The 20,067-nt window shown below is 42.7% G+C and overlaps 1 protein-coding gene across 1 annotated transcript; it reads right to left on the bottom strand.

Annotated features, from left to right (window-relative positions):
- Nucleotides 1-25: 25 nt before the first annotated feature.
- Nucleotides 26-14,696, bottom strand: SH2D1A (SH2 domain containing 1A). The gene is made up of 4 exons (XM_041396633.1): nt 14,494-14,696; nt 3,109-3,172; nt 632-767; nt 26-257 (listed from the first exon to the last, which is right to left on the bottom strand). The coding sequence occupies exons 1-4, from the start codon at nt 14,628-14,630 to the stop codon at nt 217-219; spliced, it is 378 nt and encodes a 125-aa protein (XP_041252567.1). The 5' UTR covers nt 14,631-14,696; the 3' UTR covers nt 26-216.
- Between the last annotated feature and the right edge of the window lie 5,371 nt (nt 14,697-20,067).

The following is a 20,067-nucleotide window of genomic DNA, read 5'->3' on the forward strand; positions in this document are numbered from 1 at the left end:
AAACAAAACCAAAAAATATCCCACCCTAAGTTCAAAGTACTCTGAAATCTAAATGTCTACATCTTGAGCAATAAATTCTATGAAATACACATTTCTGCAAATGTTACAAGAAAACTCACAGAGTTGTATTTACTATCATATAAACCATTCTGTTTTAAAGCATAGATTAGAGGAGATGCTGGAAGATGTGGTTACGTCACACTTGGGGAGACATCCTCATGATGGCTGCAGGTGGAAGTCATAGCCTTCATTGCTCCCTAAGGGAAATAATCACAAATATTTGAACAGATGAACACTGTTCAAGAACAGATGAACACTGTTCAAGAAAATGGACAGCCCAGAAGGCTTATACCTCCATGAGTGAGGGTGGTGGTGAGGGAAGGCAGCCATTGCTGCCCTAGCACTCAGGAATACATATTCAAAATCCATTTTCTTATCATATTGACAGACCCTGTCTGTAACGAGCACCTGAGTGACAGCATTTCAAATTACATGATAGCCAAGTTAGGGCACATTTTTGGCAATGTCACTCTGCTGGCTAGTTCAGGTCAAATATACAAGTCTAAGAGTTTATCCCTGCCACCACGGAGGACTCTGCTCAACAGCCAAGGTTTCCTCCCCCCACCAGTACCTGGGGAGTAGCTGGCTTTCACGTGGTTGACAACTGGATTCTGCAGGGGTGTTACAATGCCTTGGTTGGGTTTCTGGAAGGCTGAAATGAGGTTGTGCACTTTCCGAAAGAGCCTCCGGTGGACCCCAGGCGCTGTCTGCAAAGCCAGAGAGGGAGAGGTGAGAAGGGGTGCTGGGTACCCTGTGCTGGCACACAGGCCTTGTCCTCAGAAATGCACACAGCTCCCAGGGCAGGAGCCAGCCATGGATGTGAACCTCCTGATGTGGCAGTTCCAGGTGAGTCAATGAACCGCACTGCTCTCTGCTTTCCCCAGGGCATCCCAGCCTTCCTACACTGAGCAGTTCCCAGCAGCATGGTGACAGAAAGGTGGAAGAGGCACAAATTCTTAATCACTACATGAAACACCCACACTAATTACTCACACTCTCCTGCCACAATAATTAGGCAGACTTACATGTGACCCTTTGCTATTTCTGACTCTGACTTATTGCAGCCAGTGATTTAACACCCTTACCAATAACTTTCTAGCCAGTATCAGTAAGATAGTTTCATCCTAGAAACAGCAGTGAGAAAATCTAGAGAGTAACCTGGGCTTACCACAGAGAAGGAGTCCTTACACCACTACATTCCAGCAAGGACACAGCCTCTTTGCAAACCATTCTTGGAGCATTCAATGCTGGCTTATGTGTTCATTGAGTATTCCTGCCTACTTCTTGCACAAAGACAGCAGCCAAATGTTACCTATTTACTAAAAGTGAGAGTCTATCTCTCTACATTAGCAACTTTTCAAACAGTATTAAATGAAATTATGTGTGCTTTTAATCAAAAATCCAATGTTTGTGTTAAATTCTTCAGGGCATAATAACTCCTCTTCACCAAAGTCAAGGGAGGACAAGCACGGGTCCTGCCAGCGTAGTCCCACTCAAGGGACACTGCTCTCACCCAGCAGCTGTGAGCTAAATCCAACCTCCCTGCCACCAGCTGGAGTCTTCACACTGGCTGGGATTTCAGCAGCACTGTTTTAAATTCCCTGCCTCATCCTTGAAAGGTGGGTGTGACCTGAGCTTGCTCAGAGATTAACCAGCCACAGGGAAGAAAGCAGAAGCAGGAAAGGACCAGCTGCCTCTGGAGTCTGTTTTGGCCTTGGAGGCACACTTGGTGAGGATTTGGACCTAGGCTGCTGCATCTAACGGCTGAAGCCAGCATGGTCTTAGCAACATTTATTTAAACGTTTCTGTTCCTTAAGGGAAGGGTTGGTATCATGGAACTGTAGCTAGGACCTTCTCCTGCAGAGGATGTATAGCAAAGCCTGGACCTTCAGCACACCTATGGTGTGAAATTCAGGTAAGGTTTGCCTAAAATACAGCCAGGGAAAGCCCAAAAACCACACACAGAGTGCCAGTGGAGGTAAAGGCCAGACATTGTAGCAGGTCTGTATAGCACCAGAAGAACCTCACTGCAGATGCTGATGTCAGCTGGGGCTTAAGGAGGCTGCAGCCTCAGTCAGGGAATTACCCTCCACAGGGGGCGGTCCCTGGAGTCCTGGAATCCTTCCACAGATGCCAGTGGTTACCCTGGCATGATGGGTGCACTGTTACCCTCACCCCGTCCTGAAAAACTTCTGTCTTGGGCACTACAAATCCTAACCCTTACATCAACCTCCTGACGTCTTATAGAAAGAATTACTGGGCACTATTCCCAAGGGTCACATGGATAATTATCCACTCCACAGTAATGTCAGTCATTTCCACCCCCTGATCTCTTCAGAGTAACCCCAAGAATCAGTCTTGTGTTCCAAAGTCATTTCTAATACAGTAATGGCCAAGGAATTATGCCTGTCTAGAAATTATATAATGTTTGAAATAAATGTTCATTAACATACAAAGAGAAAGCTAATTATGAATTAATACAGAGAGTACATCCAAAGCAAAAAGAATCATAAAATAGATGGAGATTAACATCCCAATTTCATCAACCTAAATGTTGTCTGTATTACAAGTAATGTTTTTCTGCACCCAAATTACCAGTCCCTTGTCAGATGGGCGAAAATATATTTCATATCAGGTTTTGGCTATATTTTGCACTAATGATTAATCAATCTGGATTAATGAATTAAAACACTGTACATTGAAAATTATTTATTTAGTATTCTGACAATGATGGTACATAGGATAGAAGGAAACAGATTGCGCTTGTCAAATTATAAAACCACAATATTTTTGCCATTTAGAATGATGCAAAATGATGCACTATTGCATTATTCAACAGCTGAAATGAAACAGGGAATTAATTTATGAGTTCTAGACTGTCAGAAGTGGCACCAAGACATCTTACTGATGGATGCACTCTAGATCGATTACCATCAATGAAAATCAGACTAGGCAGAAACATGAATACTTTGAATATATTTCATTAAATCTATAATCTATATCAAACAGGATGTAGAAATTTTCAGAAGGGAAAGGAGCAGTACACACCTCAGCACTCCAGGATCCAGTTTCTGTCTGGGACACTCTGTAGGTATAAACATAACCCTGATGCCTGTGGGGGAAAAAAAAAAAAAACCAGGTATTTATGATTCATTTTTCCTGATAGTTTTCACATTTTCACAAGAACTACACTGTTAAGTGAAAGTTAGCTCATCTGCTAACTCTCCTTAAAAAAAATATCACCTCTAAAGGATCTAGGTAGCTAAGAAACCCACTGGCTAGATGCAGTGTTAAACCTACTGGGTTGTTTTTGGGATGAGAGGGATTGGTCCGACCCGGATCTAGTTTAGCAGTATTCAGTTATTCTAGGTTAAATGGCGTTGCTTTTATTCCTTCCTCAGCATTTTTATTTCTTTTTTTCAGTGACATCCTTTCACTGACACACACCAGAAATACTATGCCTGCAAAAAGAGAAGGTGTATTATTGCCAGGTAGCATTACTGTTCTGTGACTCATTTAAATGCAGATATTAACAGAAGCAATGTCATTACTGTAATTTATTTGGAAAGCTATACCCACAAAAATGAGTTAAATCAATTACTCTTTGCTTTGCCCATACGTTCCCAACTTTCAAATACTGATAAAAGAGGCATATGAGTCTGAAATCTTCCTCCTTTGAAAATCAGAGCCTTTGGGGAATAAGGAGCCACTAATAACACAAGGCACAACTCGTGCCAAAGTCACTCTTGCTTCTCTCATGAACCTAACTCAGTGAATGATTTACATGGTAGATTGCTACACTAATATCCAAAAATTTAACTCAGAATCAATTAATAGAAGCTCCATGGGTACAACATTAGTTTAGATGGTATCAGGTAAGAACGACTGAGTCATTATGGCAACCTTTGCAAAGTGGTGGTGGTATAATTTGCCCTGGAAGGAAGTTGTTAAGAGCTGGCACTCTGCTACAACCCAGCAAAGTGGGAGCAAAATGCCTGTGGTGATTTGTGAGCTCTGCCCCCACCACTTGACTCCCACTGTGATTAGACACAGAGGTGAAGGACACAAAGCCAGTCCCTCCCATCTGGGCTGCTGCAGGGACAAGCTCCCTGTGCACAGCTGAGACACTGCCCTTCTCTCAGGTATGGGAATGTGCGTGATACTGCCCCATGATCCCACCACAGCTCCATCCACCTCTTCATGTCTACCAAGAGTGCCTTTTCCCCAGACTTTCTGTATGCCACCAGACAGACACGAAAAGCAGCTGGCCACGCTCACTTCATAGAAACCCAAGGAGGAAAACAACCATCATTGGTTTTCCCCCTTTCTTTCCCCAGCAAACTGCAGTCCATCAGGGATTTGGACCTTGGGAAGAGATGTGAACAACCTGTTGTGGCTGCAGGAGGAGGAAAGAATGTGGAACTGCTTTCCTGTCCATGCCATAGCACCATGCTCAGTGGTGTTTGAAGCCACAACTTCAAACAATTTTTATTCCAGATGGAAAAAAGCACATTCCTCTAAGCCACTAGCTTATGTATGTTCTTGTTCAGAGAATCCAGTGTCTCCCGTTAGGGACCTCAGACAGTCTTGTACCATCTCCTCTTAAAAACTGAGAGCTGTGCCTGTGTCATCAGGTTTTTATAACATTATGTTCATGTGAATCTTTTTTTTTTTAATCACAAGAGGCTTTGCTGTACCTAAATATGTAGAACACCAGCCAACCCATGGTTACTGAAATGAGAATTTTACAAGCCATAATGTACTGGGAAATACCAGAGAGGTCCTGGCGTTTTGTTCCATCTCTTTGAAGTGGGTATTTAACCTTTTCCACAGTGATTTTTTTTCAAGTCTCAAATCCACCGGTATGATTCTACACACCTAAAACTCATTCTCTTGCCTTCTATTTTCAATAGTACACTGTGCATAAGGATATGAGCAACCTGGTCTAGTGGGTGGCATCCCTGCCCATGTCAGGGCAAGTTGGAACTAGATGATTAGATGAACTAGAGACTGTTTAAAGTCCCTTCCAATCCAAGCCATTTTATGATTCTATGATTCTACTACCCTTGCTTGATTCTTGATTTTCCCAAAAGGAATTTTTCCCAATTGCTTCAGTCCCTTTAAAATCTGATTTTTCTACAAATAGCATGGTTGTCCAGAAAGCCACTATTTGTTGTTTCTTTCATTGTTTTCTCTACACAAGAGATTGCATGAGTTGAAGAGGTTGGGGGGCTGTGGTGCTGTTCTGACTCTGAGCTGTCTGTTGGCTCTCAGCACTCTGCCAGAAAGGTTTGCTAAGCAAAATGAATTGAAAAATAGAGGTCAGATAAAATAATATTAGAGGTCAGATAAAATAATATTCAGTATTGAAGTATGGTGAGAAACAAGATAGGCAGCTATCCTGCATTTTTCAAAATATTACACTGTAAAGTACTTCAGCTGAGCACAGGGAAAGCACAAAGGATAGTTCAGATTAAAAGCCCATGAGGTTCTGAAAAAGGAACAAGAATTTGAGAAGATGGACCCTTTGAGCACAATGTGGAGAATGGGAAGAGAATGACATTGTTATCACAGCCTCATGAAGGACAAATGAGAGCTCTCCACTCTCCTGGCAAATGTTCATGTTTTTCCCAGAGAAGGAAAGGCTGAAATGTCTGAGGGATTTTACTGTGCTGAAGTTGAAAAACACAACATTATCATCTGTTATTGGCTCTGAAGCCACAAGGAAAGCAAGACACTGTGTAAATGGGAGATGACCTGGACATCCACATCTGCCTCTTCAAAGGCAATGCACAAAGGAAGGAAGGCATCATTTTGTTAAGAGGGTGAACAGCTAGATCTTCCCACTGAACCACTTTCTACTGGGACCTTGGTCTCCACAAAATTAATTACAGCTCTTCCGATAAGTACTCTCCCAGTGAATGTGATCTTATCAAAACTTTCTGTCGTGCAGCAGGAACTTACTTCATTACCACTTCAAAGAGTTTTTACCTTCCATTTACAAGTGATATGATTTTGGATGAAGTTTACTGCTACATGGGCAAAAGCCTCCCATGAGAAAGGTTTTTATGATTTAATCTACCTCACATGAACTAAGGTCAGTGTGGGCTGAAGGAAGATCAAGGTGTTTTTCTTAAAAAGAAAAATTAAATACACAAATTAAAATTGAGATTGCAGAGGACATTACCTTCCAAAGAGTAAGGCACGTAACACTGGAAAAAAGCAGGTGAAAAAGTTCATTTACTGAAGCTTAAGTCTCAGGAAATGAGAAATTCTCCAGCTAACGTAAGAGGACAGCTCCATTTTCTACATTTTACTGTCTTCAGGGCAGAAAAAAAAAAATCTCCTAGAGAGACACAATGTTCCTGTATGTGGTGTGAGCTCAGGGTGCACTCTCAGTGACACTGGTGTACGAGCACATCTTGGAGGAGGGCCAGCTCATGACACCCAGGTAAAGATTCACTGAAGGGCTCCCCAGTTCCTTCACCTGTCCCAAGGACAGACACAGCCTCACTCACAACAGCAAAGCTCCTCTCTCCTGTCAGTGAAGCTCAGGGGACAAGAACAATCATGAATTAAAATCTTGATGAATGAGGCTCTATACATTTTTGATCATGGGCAAAAAATACTAAAATGCTGGTGAAGGGAAGCAGAAAAGAGCCATTGCTGTAAGGACAATACCAGACAGCACTTATGAAAGAGTGCTCTGGTCACCACTAATGACATTTTTGTGACATCTCACCTTTTTTTTTTTTGCCTCGATAAGGAAGGATATGTTATACCCGTTGGGAACTGCACTAATACAGCCTCTGTTTCAATACTTTACCTTGGAAAACTTTGTCAAAGGAAAACCTAGAAAAAGTGGTATTACAGGAACCAGTCCACTTTATATTACAGGCTTTTTTTTTCTTTATAGCCAGATAATTCCTCCCAAAGAGTTACCAAGGCATCGTTCACAGATGACATACTGAAACACCATCTGTCTACCTGTCCTCTCCATTCCTCCTTTTTAGCTGTGATCAGACCTGTTAAAGCTGCATTTACTTTAACAGGTGAATGATTACAATCTTCTGCACCACTGAAATAGCCCGAGGACATTACACGCATGCTGCAGATTAAAATTAATGATGACATTTCAGCTGCATGGTATACTTTAAAATCATTTCCAAATACTTTGCATCTCAGTTGGGGAATTTTATTAAACTAATTTTTATTCATTTCTGAGCCCAAAATTGAACACATTAAAATAGAAAAAGACAGAGAGACAACGGAAAGCCATGTCAGCAATAAATTACATCAATTTCTTCCTCTGGACGTATCTTTCTCTTCAGATGTCATTGTGTTATGTCAATCACCTCTTCTTACCTGGTACATTTACAACCTGACCTTGCCTTGGAATTCACTTTACAACATAGTTTAAGAACCAGACCACGACGTAGCCTACAAACAGTGGTTCTGAGCATTAGACTGCCCAGAGTCAGTTTCTTACACCTTTGCCACATCTCAGCATTTCAGACTGAAATTTCATTTCTTTGGTTTACCTCACCCTTATGAAGGGATGGAGAATGCAGAAGGGAACATGTTAGGCGAAACAATGCTTTTCCCATGTTAAAAAAAAGAATCTTCTAATTGTCAGAGGAGGGCGTGCCCAGTTATCAGAGTAAGACATAACATTTGTTGGAAAGAAGGTACATCTCTTGCACTCTCTGAAAGCAGTAGTGGCTCTCTAGGCTGCAAGAGAAGCACCCTCTAGAGGTGTTAGCAGTTGTAGCATCACCATGTCTGGGCTGGTTGTACTGTGGGCACTCAGCCAAGCAATGTCCATGATCTCAAATGTATGTGTGTTGCCTGGCCTAGATTAGTGAGATAAAAACCAGAAGGTAATTTAGTAATTGGGCATCTTGGACAGGAATTTTGGGATTAGGTGGGATGGATGTGGAAGGAAAGAAAAGGGGACCAATATCTATGCAAGCTGGGAAAGGAAACAGACCTCAGCAATGCAAGCAAATCAGCAAGTTGTGCAGAATAACATTGGTAGCCTCAGAATCCCTTCCCATGGCACTTACACTGGAAACCCAAAACTAGAGGGTACTGCAGACCTGGACCTCCTGTGTCACCTTTCTTTTCTGTGAAACAGAGTTAAACTCTTCATCTCTCAAGCAGAGATAATGCTTACAAACCACTTAATGCTATGGAGATGAGAACCACACTGCTCTGGAAAGGAGCCCTGCTGGGGAGCTCACGGGGGACTCCAGAGTGGGGGTCAATGGCATGGACCAGATGAGCACGAGAGGTCAGGTTGGAGCCACTTCTGCCCTAGAGGAGCCCTGCTGGGGAGCTCAGGGGGGACTCCAGAGTGGGGTCAATGGCATGGAGCAGATGAGCACGAGAGGTCAGGTTGGAGCCACTTCTGCCCTACCACAGGTGTTTGATGTAGCTCCTGAATGCCCAGAGGCACCAACTTCAGGCAGTTTCCTGGTGGGCAGCCCTGGACAGGGAATGTGGGTGATTGTGTGGGCATGACAGGAGCTGCAGAGGTGGGAGATGGCCACCACAAAGCCAAAACTCCTGAATTTAGGGGAATACACAGCAGTGCCTTGGTGCCTTCAAGCTTCTCCTCACTCTCTCCTAGAATTTGTATTTTCTGTTTGACAAACAGCCTGATTTCCTTCTTATTTAAGTCTCAGCTAAGTACAGCAACTGAGAAATTACCACCCACCAGCTAACTCAAGCTGAAGAAATAGTGTTCACATTGAGATCATGTGTAAGATACAAGCTCTATGTCTGCAAGTGTGAATAAAATGGGTTAAACTGGTGTTTACAACATCTGAAAAACCCAACAGAGTGACTGGCCCAACAGAGTGAGCAGCACTTGAGTGAACACTTCTGTCACTGATTTCTGTAGCTGATTCCTTTATCAACACTTCTTGTGGGAAAAATTTACCCTCAATATCGCATGAGTAATACATATTAACTTGCTGTAGTGCTGTAGCATTATGTAAAAAATGCATTGATTTTCTCTTCTGAAATTAACAAAAGCTTAAAAGAGAAAGTTAAGTCTTGTGAAATAGCTCTGAATTTATGCAGAGATTTCTGTGGAAGATTGTCAGTATCTTTACCACTTCAACACTCCTAACTATCTGAAGAAATGCTGCTGATTTACCTAAAGAGCAAGTGTGCAGCCTTTCTGAGCAGGGTTTGTGTCAGTCTGGTACAAGGAGATTCCACCCAAAAGCAATATCTCAAAGAGGAATTTCTTGAAATTCAGAAATAAAGTAAGAATTTATTCAAATCTGAGGTGCTAAATAAAAGGATATTATCTTATGGCAGGCCAGTAACTTAGCCTCCCACTAAGCTTCAATTCCATTATTCAGGCTGTCTACCTATCCAAGAAAAGTCATTGGAATATGTGAAGGTCATTAGCCAAGTTATGCTCAGCAAAGACAACACTCACTCTTAGCAGGCACCTAAAATACTCACCTCAGTAAAATTCATTGTGCTACAGAAGATTTTTTTCAAAACTGAAAACAGCATGTGATATTTGCAACAGTGATGTTGAATTTAGGGGCTTCTTCTTTTGTTTCAAATTATGTCTTAAATGCTGATGATGATTATGTGCAGTGTTATAAAAAATGCAATTGTTCTGTCATGTCTATCAAAAAGAATACATAGGAAACAAAGGAAATGCTAAGCTGAAGCTGGCTTGTGATCCTGTATTACACCTTTGTACTGTACAGCTGATGTATCTGTCTCATCAGAAAGTTTCAGCACGTTGCCTTGAACTTGTGCACCGTGGTTACAGTGACAGAAAAAATAGCAAACGTAAAATCTGATAGGACTGCAGCCTATCCCTGTTGCCATTACTGTTGCTTCAAGAGCTCTAAACAGCTTTCAATTCCAGCTTTTGATTATTCTCCACAAATTTAATGCAGCACAGTACACAAACGGCTGGTTTCAAACAAATCATCTGAACATACAGTTTGACAAGGACGTCATGTTTGTCTTACTTACAGCTCTGAAACAACTACTAACATTCTCAGTATTTTCAAGTATGTGAATTTTAAAACCCAAACTACAAATGCTTTATCTTTGCCAATTCAGGCATGAGCTGCTTGTTTCTGCATGTGTGCTCATATATCTGTAAAGGAACATGGGGCTTTTGGCACTCTCAGGCATTTTCTTTATACATTTTTCAGGCAGGGTTGAAGAGGCTGCTCCTCAAAGTAGTCACCATTAGTGTGTCCCGTGTCCCCCATTGACTTCATTAGGAGCTGTGAGCACAGAGGATTTCTGAGTGTGCTGAAAATGTCAAACGGGGCATTGAGCAGAGAGGAAACCAGACCAGTAAAGAAAGCTCCCTGGAACAATCAGGCTTGATATTAAAACCCTGGTGTACTGTATGTAGTGTCTAACTTGTTTATGGGTAAAACATGTATGTTTTATAAAGCATATGCATTTCTTCTAGACCAGTTTTCAGGAACAGCAAAAATCTTGCTTTTCAGTGCAACTCTAAAAATTTCCAGGAAAGGATTGGGTACCTCTGTTGACATATTCACAACATCCTTAAAGCAGGTATTATCAATTCAGTAATGATATTCATACAATGAAGACCCGGGAGCATCTGGTATTAAAATCTTTGCCAAAATCTGAAAGCAGCACCTCTGTTTGCAAGAGCCCCAGAGCATACAATTGCAAATCAAAACCTTCCTACTCTTCCATGCATAGCTTAATTGTGGTCTTAAAATATTTTTGAAAGTGGGTCCTTTGTGCTTTGCTGCAGTCACACCAAGAAAATATTCATTGTCTCTTTGAAGGCTTTCAGGCACACCATGTGCACATCCCAGCTTCAGAAAGTGGAAAGCGGCATTCAAGGGAGATAAATCAGTAGCTCAGGAGAAACAAAGAAGAGAGAAAGCAGAGAGTTTTCTAGATGAATGCTCCAACAGGGCTCTGCCTGCTGCAGTTACCCACATCTATAGGTCAGGTTTTATGCTACTACCTGTCTCTTTTATGCTTGCCCTGTAAAATCAGCGTCAGTCACAAGGGATTCATGAAGTCTTTGACTCTTCTCCTTTTTAAAGGTCAGGGCTCTGCTTTTTAATTGGAAAAGCAAAAGGTGAATGAGCCTGACCATGAACACTGCAGTCCTCATTGTGTGCCTTAAGAAGCTCAAAGCCTGCCAAAATATGTCAAGGCTTTTTGGAGGTGCTTGAGGGGGAGGTGGTGGTGATCGTGGCATTACAAATTTATGCAGTTTCTTGGGAAAAGGAGACATTGAGCATAAGCAATGCAGTGAAATCACAGGGCTTGACAATTACAGTACCTGGAGCTGGAAGTGCAAAGCAGCCACTACTGTGAATTCAAGCAGATGACACCACTGTCACCCAAATATACACTTAATTGCTCTTTTGATAAATATTTCTTTTCCCCTCATCAGAATTTTGCCTTGTAATTCCTCTGTGGTGGAAAAAGAAACCCTAAAAAGGGTTAGAAGCTGTAGGACTTTATGTTTGTTTTGGTTTGTTTTATTTCCCCAGGGAAGTGGAGGGAGAGGGCAAAGAAGACAGACTGAACATGTGTTGATTTTGGAAAACTGGACTATTTTTCTCTTTTTGATTTCTAAGGGCAATAGAAATGCTACCGGCAGTATAAAACATACACTCCTGGTAGAAATTTCCATTGGAAACAAGAAAAACATTTTGTTTAGCTCTGATACTTATTGCAGTATATCTTATGGCTGACCAGCTTTATTTGCCATGCTTCAAAGATCATTACTTCTCGTAAATTCACCTTTTGTCTTATCTTCGTATGTCTATATATTCTTATAGTGATCTTCAGCATAGATTCTGAACCATAACGTAAACTGCTGAATAACTTTGACATTCCTAATAATTTCCATGATTTAGAATGAAGTATTTTTAAAAGCAGAGAAATACTTATTCTTTCTTTAATTTTCTTTTTCTTACAGAGTAAAAACAGCAACTGCACACTTCCCTCAGTTTTTACCAGGGCTGCCCTGCACTTGCAGGTTTGTCACCTGTTCCATCTCTGTCCAAGATGTTCAGGCTGGAATTTGGACAGGTTATGTTCACTGGCTTCTTTGACAAAGCCAGGCTTAGCATTCTCCATCGAATGTGGATCTCCACCTCTCACACCTTCCTCTCCTGCTCTTCCAGTCTCTCCACTAAAGTGCTCTGCTTTGGCAAACTTTGCCTGTCAAAGCTCTTCCCTAATTTATATCCACATTTCTTCAAACTGTCATTGCTATCTCAGTGTGGGATACTTTCCTGGTATAAAAACTGTCTCCAAGTTATTGTGTGACATGCTGTTTGCCATATCTGCTATTTCTTACGTAATTATTTGAATTAACTATTAAGAAGTACTGGAACCAAGGCTTAATTCTGCCATTCTTCAGCCACCTTTCTTTCTGTATCAGTTCATACTCATCATAACATCTTCATTTAAATTTCATCTGGATTTATCCAAGATGCTATTTCAAATTTCCTTTATAGAATAAGCATTAAGGATCTATGTTCTGAGCCTGCAGAACACTCACCATTAATTTTTGGTTTTTTGCTTTTACCCTTTTGTTTATCATACATATGTTTCAATGCAACATACCATGGAGACATGTATGGCCCACAATTTTAGAAGCAATTTGGTCTGTTTCTTACTGAAGTATCGTTTCCTCCAAAGATTGCAGAGCTTCACAGCTAGAAAAGCTTTAATTTCTTCCTATTTTCATATTCTATATTTTATTTCATTAATGAAATTTCTTTCAAAGGGCATAAATTACTATCAATATACAAAAAAATCTCAGCTGATAGTGTACAACTGAAAGACCTTGTCACATACCTGCATCCTGATTTAGACTGATGGTGGACTAATTCTAGTATTCTCTGTCTTATTCAGCATTGTAACACTCTTCCTGACCCTTTCTCTAATGCCTTAGTGTTTCACCTGCACTGAATGACTTCTGAGTGTAAGGGTGGTATATCCCTATTTCCTCTGATAGTTATTTTAAAGAGATTCTGCTTTTATTGCCTATTCCCATCACAGGAATCATAGCACTCCTTACCTCTTGCTATGTCCATTCCATTTTCATTTAACTCAAGGTGCTTATTATTTCCCATTTTTCAGCTCACTGTTAAGGTATTTGTTAGCAGGAGCACCTAACTTGGTTCACCTGATTTCATGAGAGAAGAAAAAATACATTTTTCTGCCACAAGGACTTTCCCTGAGAAGAGTGTTGTGTATTTCTGGATTGTCTGCAACCTTCTTGCGTGTTTTCATTTACTGGTCTATAACAGGAACATAATGATGCTCACGCAGAGCTTAATTACATATTGTCAGAAATGTATTCCAGAGATTTGGGGAAAACCTGACTTAGGACCCTTCTTCCCCTTGTGGATTTTTTTTGTTGTTTTTTTTTGTTTTTTCGGGGTTTTTTTTTGCCAGGTACCTGAGTTCCTTATGTAAGCTGATTTCATACTGAACCTAAAACGGTTTTCTCTAGAGTTCCTTCTCCTACTGAAGTATGGCATTAATGTCATCTTCATTCTTCTGATGCAACAGTACAGTGTCACCAGGACTTCCAAGAATTTTGCCAACAGTAGGGTAATTAAGTTTCCTCATTAAAATGAGGTCCTATGAATATAAACTCCCCTAGCTCTCCCAGGGGAACCTTTACTCTCTCTCTCTGACAGACTATCCCATCAGATCTCTCCCTTTTCACCCTATTTGATGAAACATTACCACCTAGTTTGTTACCATCAGAATTTCATGTGCATTACACGCAGTTTGCTCCAAGCCTCGTGGCCTGTGGGACAAGCCACAAGCTTGTGGGACTGAGAGCATCCTGAACAAAGGCACGTTGTGGATGGCAGCACTCGGTGTTACCTTTCCCAGTGACAGGGTCACTGGGGACGCCGCTGAGCACACCATGGGCACACTAGGGAAGCAGAAGAACACAGGCAGAAAGCAAGAGGGTTCTCCAGCACAAAGAGGCAGTACACACCATCCTGAGCCAAGTCGCCTGGCATTTCTCCATGGCACTTTGCTTATCCTTCCCATGTGCCTGCCTGCTTTCTCTTCGTGGTCTTTTGTCTGTGGGAAGCGCGGGCTCTGCAAGGCAAAACCTGCTCTTCTTTGCTTTGCAAGGGACCCCACACCACTTACTGCGCCCCTCTATCTTAAGTCAAGGTGAAGGAGACAAAAGTCACTCACATAAGCACATGGTAACACTAGAACATGTTTTGTTGTGGAGACACCCCGTATTGTGGAGGGGACTGTCCGCAATCAGCTGCCGCCTAAGCAGCCCTGGCAGGCCCGCTGCCCCGGCCAGCCCCGGCCAGCCCCAGCCAGCCCCGCTCTCCTGGCCCTCTCTCCTGGCCCGCTGCCCCGGTCAGCCCCACTGCCCCGGCCCGCACTCACAGCACGCAGAGGCAGTAGACCCCCGGGATGCTCTCGCTGTCCCGCAGTAGGTAGCTGCCGTCCGTGCCCGCCGCCAGCAGCAGCTTCTCCCCAGCCTCTCGGGTGATGGCCCCGTGGTAGACGGGCACTGTGTCCATGGCAGGGCCCGTCCCGCTGCAGCTGCTCTCCCGCGCCTGGCGCTTCCTCCTGTGCCTCAGCCGTGTGCTCCCTCAGCCTCCCGTCTGGGTGGCAGATGTAAACAGGATGTGTTCACACCTCTGAAGCCTCTGCACAGGGTGAGACAGCACTGAGGGAAGAGTGAGGAACGAACACAGAATTTTTGTGAAGTTTTTTTTTTTTTTTTTCCTATGCCCCTTTCTGTCTTCCTTTTACATAGGCTATAACATCCTCGCACCCTCACAGCTCTCCTGCAGAGGTGTCATTTCACATCCACTCTGGCCATGTGGCTCCTGCTCAGCAGGGCTGGGCCTGGTGAGGCCCACAATGGCCAGGGGGCCAGTGCCTGCCCTGGCTGGGACCGGGAGGGCAGGACCAGGGCACTGCTGTCAGCGGCTGTGCCGGGCTCGTCCCTCTTCTGCTGTTAACCCGATTACTACTCCAAGGAGGGATTTTTTTTTTTAACCTCTTGTTTTTAAAGTCCCCAGGGATGAGACTAGAGGAAGTCAGCTGACCTCACTGTCACTGTCCCACCAGAGCACGCACCTCAGGCTGCGGGTGCATGCACAGCCCCTGCTCCACACCAGCTGCTCCAGTGCCCCAGACACCAGCCCCAGCTGATTCACCTCAGCAGGGGTTGTTTTCAAAGCCTTTGCTGCTGTTCAATCACTGCTAATGTTGGGGTGGTCATTACTCCTACTTGGAGGCAGGCAACAACTTTGGCACACACAACTCACATCTTCCTGGATGCCATCGCTGCCAATGCTGCCTTCATGTGGGGCATGATCTGGCATCCAAAATCCTGAGCCATGTCTGAAAGAGCCATTTCTTTTCCCTGCTGTGGCTGAAGACAATTCCTCAGTATACTTGTCAACAGAATGCTGCCACATGCACATGCACAGCTGTTTGCAAACAAACTGTCAGTGTGCCCCACAGATATTTCCAGCCATGGAAAAAGTGAGTGTGTTTCCCTGTAGTTATGGCCACCATGGGGCTGCAGCAAGCTCAGGGCTAAATTCATCCCTGGCATGAGGCTGCCACCCTCTCTCCAAGATCCACCTTCCCACACCTGTGTGCATGAGCAAGAAGTCAGTAAAATATAGCAGTAAGTATGGGTTGTGGTTATGATTGATTGCTTTTAAATTGAGTTTACTAGCAGGACAGGACAGAATTAAATAATCTCATCCAGCTGCTCACAGATGCTGTGTCCTTGTTGAAGTTAAGGATAGGTGAAAAAATAGCTTTTAAGATACACACAGTTAAGGAACAAAAATGAAATTAAAAAATAGCAAAAATGATGGCTGCTCTTTTTAACCTTCAATCAATCCCAGTGTTTTTTCTCTCAACAATTTCACAGTGCATGTCTTTACTTTTTGATCTTCAATATAGTTTTTCCTTGGAAATATCTTTTTCAAACTAGCTTTAGTTTTTCCTTTTGAGGGATGGGCATTTCTGATGTGAGAGTCACAGGGTACCTCGTGCATGTGGTACTGCACAAAGTCACTGGTGGCAAAGCTGCAGCGTTTGGAGACCAAGAGCTTCCTTCCCCACAGGGAGACCCTGGCAAGTGACTGCCTCCCTGGCTGGCACTGAGAGGCTGAGAAAGCTGCAGAAACCTCAGCTGAAGAGAGACCAAAAACTCCCACCACCGAGTTTATGGCCTTTCTATCTCATTATGCAGGTATTTATTACCCCCTTTACGTGAACCTGGGGACTAACACATCCTGCTCGGTTTTTTAAACCAGTTGTTAAGGTATTTGCACATAAAGTAGTTGCTGCCGACTGCAAATCTGATTAATGTGGATGGCAACAAGCTGTAAAGCAGCTGCCTATTTCTTTTCATTTTCCAAACTACCTGTGCTTTTGGGGATTTCATCCAACTTTCCCATTTCTTAACCTATTCTCAGTATTAATAGCTGATTTCAGAAAAGGTGTGTGTGTAATTAGCTGGAGAGGAAAACCAGACAGAATCATTTAATTCTGCAGATTTCATTGTCCCACTCATCAGATTTCAACTAAAGTAAATCATAAAACTTTTCACTGTGACATCCTCTCCTAATGTGGAGTCACTACCTTACCCAGCCAACCTTCATTGTCCAGCACTTGGATGAAGAAGCATCTATTACTGTAAAACAGCTGTAAACACACAACTTTGCTAGTCTGGTTAAGAAATCTATGAAGTCCAGCTGCTGAATCTCAACCCCAGGCTTCCATACAAATCCCCCCCCAATGGCTAGGGAATTGCAGCTTTTAAGAAATCATGGAAATGCTGTGTTTGGGAACAAGGGACAGTAAAACTGAGGCATCTACCAGGGACTGAAATGGTTCATGTCTTAAACATTGTCACGAAGGGCTTTTGCCCATTATAGCAAAAACTATAAAGAAGCCACAAGCACAGAAGCCCACCCCTCCCTGAAGATGCCTGACTGGAACTTTGGACCCTGAGTTAAGACACGTAGGTAAGATAAAGGGGACACTGTTGGTCAGTAATCTCAGGGTGAGGGAGAAGAATGCGGCCACAAGAAATCCAAGCCCAGCAGCTATGCTGAGAATCACCTCTGGCCATGATTGGGGTGGGGAAGACCACAGCCTACAGAGGCCAGGTTTACACAGACCCTCCCACAACTGAGGGTGGGAGGAGGAGGTTTTTTGTGCATGGCATAACCTCAGGTCAGAGGCACTGAACATCCATCCTCCTTTACACAAATAGGCCCAGCTCTGAAATCCCCAACCCCACAGGCCACATGCATGGAACATCCACATGGGAGGCGGCTGAGGGGGTGTCATAATCCATCAAAGACCCCCCCAGAGTGCTCCCCAGACTCATTCCTGAGGCTTTGCACCACAACACTGCAAGTGACACAAAGTGATGTAACAGACCCAGAGTCTGTTGCAAGACTCCACCAAACTGCCCCCCACCCTGGGGGGAGGTACCTGGGCATTCCCACCTGGCCTGAGCATATATTATTCCATTGGATACTGTGCTTTTCAGGGGACCCTCACCACCAAGAAGACCATCTGGAAAGGATCAACAGAACATCATTCTGATCCATGGAGTCTTTGGATCATGGAGTCTTTGGAAATTGTCTTTATTCTGTCTCTGTCACTGTCTTTCTCTTGTTCCCTCCCCCTCTTTTCTTTCTCTTCCTTTCACTCTCTCTCTCTCTCTCTCTCTCTCTCTCATCTCTCTCTCATATTTACTATTTACTATTAAGTAAAATCCATACTGTTGACTTTGGCATATGGTCTCATTTGCGCCTTAATTCGGGCAGAGGCTTTTCTAATAACTGTAAAACCAGACCATAACAGCACCAAGCTGGATAAACTAAACCAAAAGATACAGGAGCTTCTTGGGCTGAAAGAAGATAAATCATGACATGCTAACACAGCTCTGTACCACACTAGTGAGGCTGGAGGAATGCCCCCAAACAAGCCATCTTCACTGCAGTTTGGCATCCAGTCAGACTTATACTGACTGCTCCAGGTTTCATCCATTTATTCTTGTGGCTCTAAAGCATTGTTTGCCATCCTATTTCACACTGCTGCCTGTGTGCCATGGGGCTGAGAAGGCAAAATAGAGCAGCAGGTTGGGAGCACAGGGAAATGAGAGAGAATTGAGGCTCAAAGGGATGCTGCTCCTGTTGGGATTATGTCCCCACCACCTTCCACAGAAAATGGTGATTTCTTTAAGCATCCAAGCACTGCCCTGTAAGACAATGCACACTTGTTTTGTTTGGAGAGTATTCAGCATATTTTGGACACCACTCTTCTAAATCAGTCCAGCTAGCAATCCCTGCAATATGCTATAAAAAATTATCTAAAAAATACATGAAGGAAAGGAAGTAGTTATAAGTGCTCTGAAATATTTGGTCATGAAAAACAGGCTCAGACAGATAGGACTGCATAGACCTCTTGGGTCATCAAGTCTACTTCTCTGCTATCTTAGGCAAACACATCATGTAATACCCTTCAGAAACTCATTTAAGTCCATCTTAAAAGTAGCTTGGGATTTGTTGTTGTTTCCACTGCTCTCACTGGAAAGCAATTGCAGAACATTGCTATTCTGTTGTTTGGAAACCTGCTTCCAGTTCCTATCCTAAATTTATTCATGACCAATTTATGCTCATTTGTTCTTGTGCCAATGTTGTCCTTCAGTTTAAATAGATGTTTTCTCTTCCTAGAGCTTATGCCCATGCGGTATTTATAGAGGCCTCCCTCAGCATTCATTTTGCCAAATTCCTCTGCACTGCAGGCTCTCCTTTCCATGGTCACCCTAATCATCTTTTTTCCATAGTTTCCCAAAACTGAAGCAAATAATTTGTGGATAGTGAGCACCATCCTGGCTGATTTCTAACTCTTGCCTCATACACCATTACAGGTGTTTCATTACCCTGGCGAAAATAGCCAGATTTGTATGGCCTGTGCATTCCCTTCCTTAGTATTTTCTTACCTATGAGCATGCAGGTATAGTAGCAACCTGATTAACAAAACCCAGATGCATGAACTGGCAGTCAAATCCTTCTGAATTTTGTCTAATTTATCCTGCTCTCAAGGTCACTCAGTTCTTCCTAAATGAGAGTGTTATTCGTCTTTGCAGTGACAGTGCCTGCCTCCCTTATGCCACTGGTAAATTCCATTAGCACACACTTATTTTTTTATGGGATCATCATTAATTAAAAATGTTAAATATTACTAGGCCCAAGACTGGTGTTTGAGAAGCCTTACTACCTTCTCTCAGTACTGATCTCCTCCTACCATCACATTCTTATTCACTTTTTCATTTCTGTCTTTATCTCCCCTTTTAGGTAATAATTTCCCACATGGCGCTGTACCAAATGCTGTACTTAAGTTTAGATAATTAGCTGTAAGCACTTCCTTTGTCTAGAAAAATCAATTATGATGATATTTCAGGTGCCGGAACTTGTAGAAGTACCTGAGAAGTAGCAGAAGGGAGAGAGAAAATGAAATTACCTGAAGTTTTTTTAACACCTTTTGAAAGATTTGGGTTGATTTTCAAAGGAGCTGCTTCATTCATCCCTAGCAATGACATTTTCATACATTGTTGAATTTTATAACAATTCTGAATATCATAACACTAATGCAAGAGCATCATTAAAATTCTCGGTTATTGTTATTTGACTGAAAATAAGAATGACCTTCAAGACCTTTATGAAATGAATGCTACTGGAGAACTGTTATAGGAAGGCCTTGTATAAAGGGCTATAAAGCAAGACAAAAAGCAAAATACCTGCATTGGTAGTTTTGCTGATACAACAGTGTTACCACAAATGCCATCCCTGTAGAAATACGGAAAAAACACCTTCAAAACCAGGAGCTTTTGTAAAGTTTTTGACAAAATATCTAATTGGTAAGATGACACATTAAAACACAACTAAGTTTAAATATGATTTTCACTAT

This window comes from Onychostruthus taczanowskii, unplaced genomic scaffold (genome assembly GCF_017590055.1).
Source record: "Onychostruthus taczanowskii isolate IOZ18803 unplaced genomic scaffold, ASM1759005v1 scaffold13, whole genome shotgun sequence".
Taxonomy (NCBI): domain Eukaryota; kingdom Metazoa; phylum Chordata; class Aves; order Passeriformes; family Passeridae; genus Onychostruthus; species Onychostruthus taczanowskii.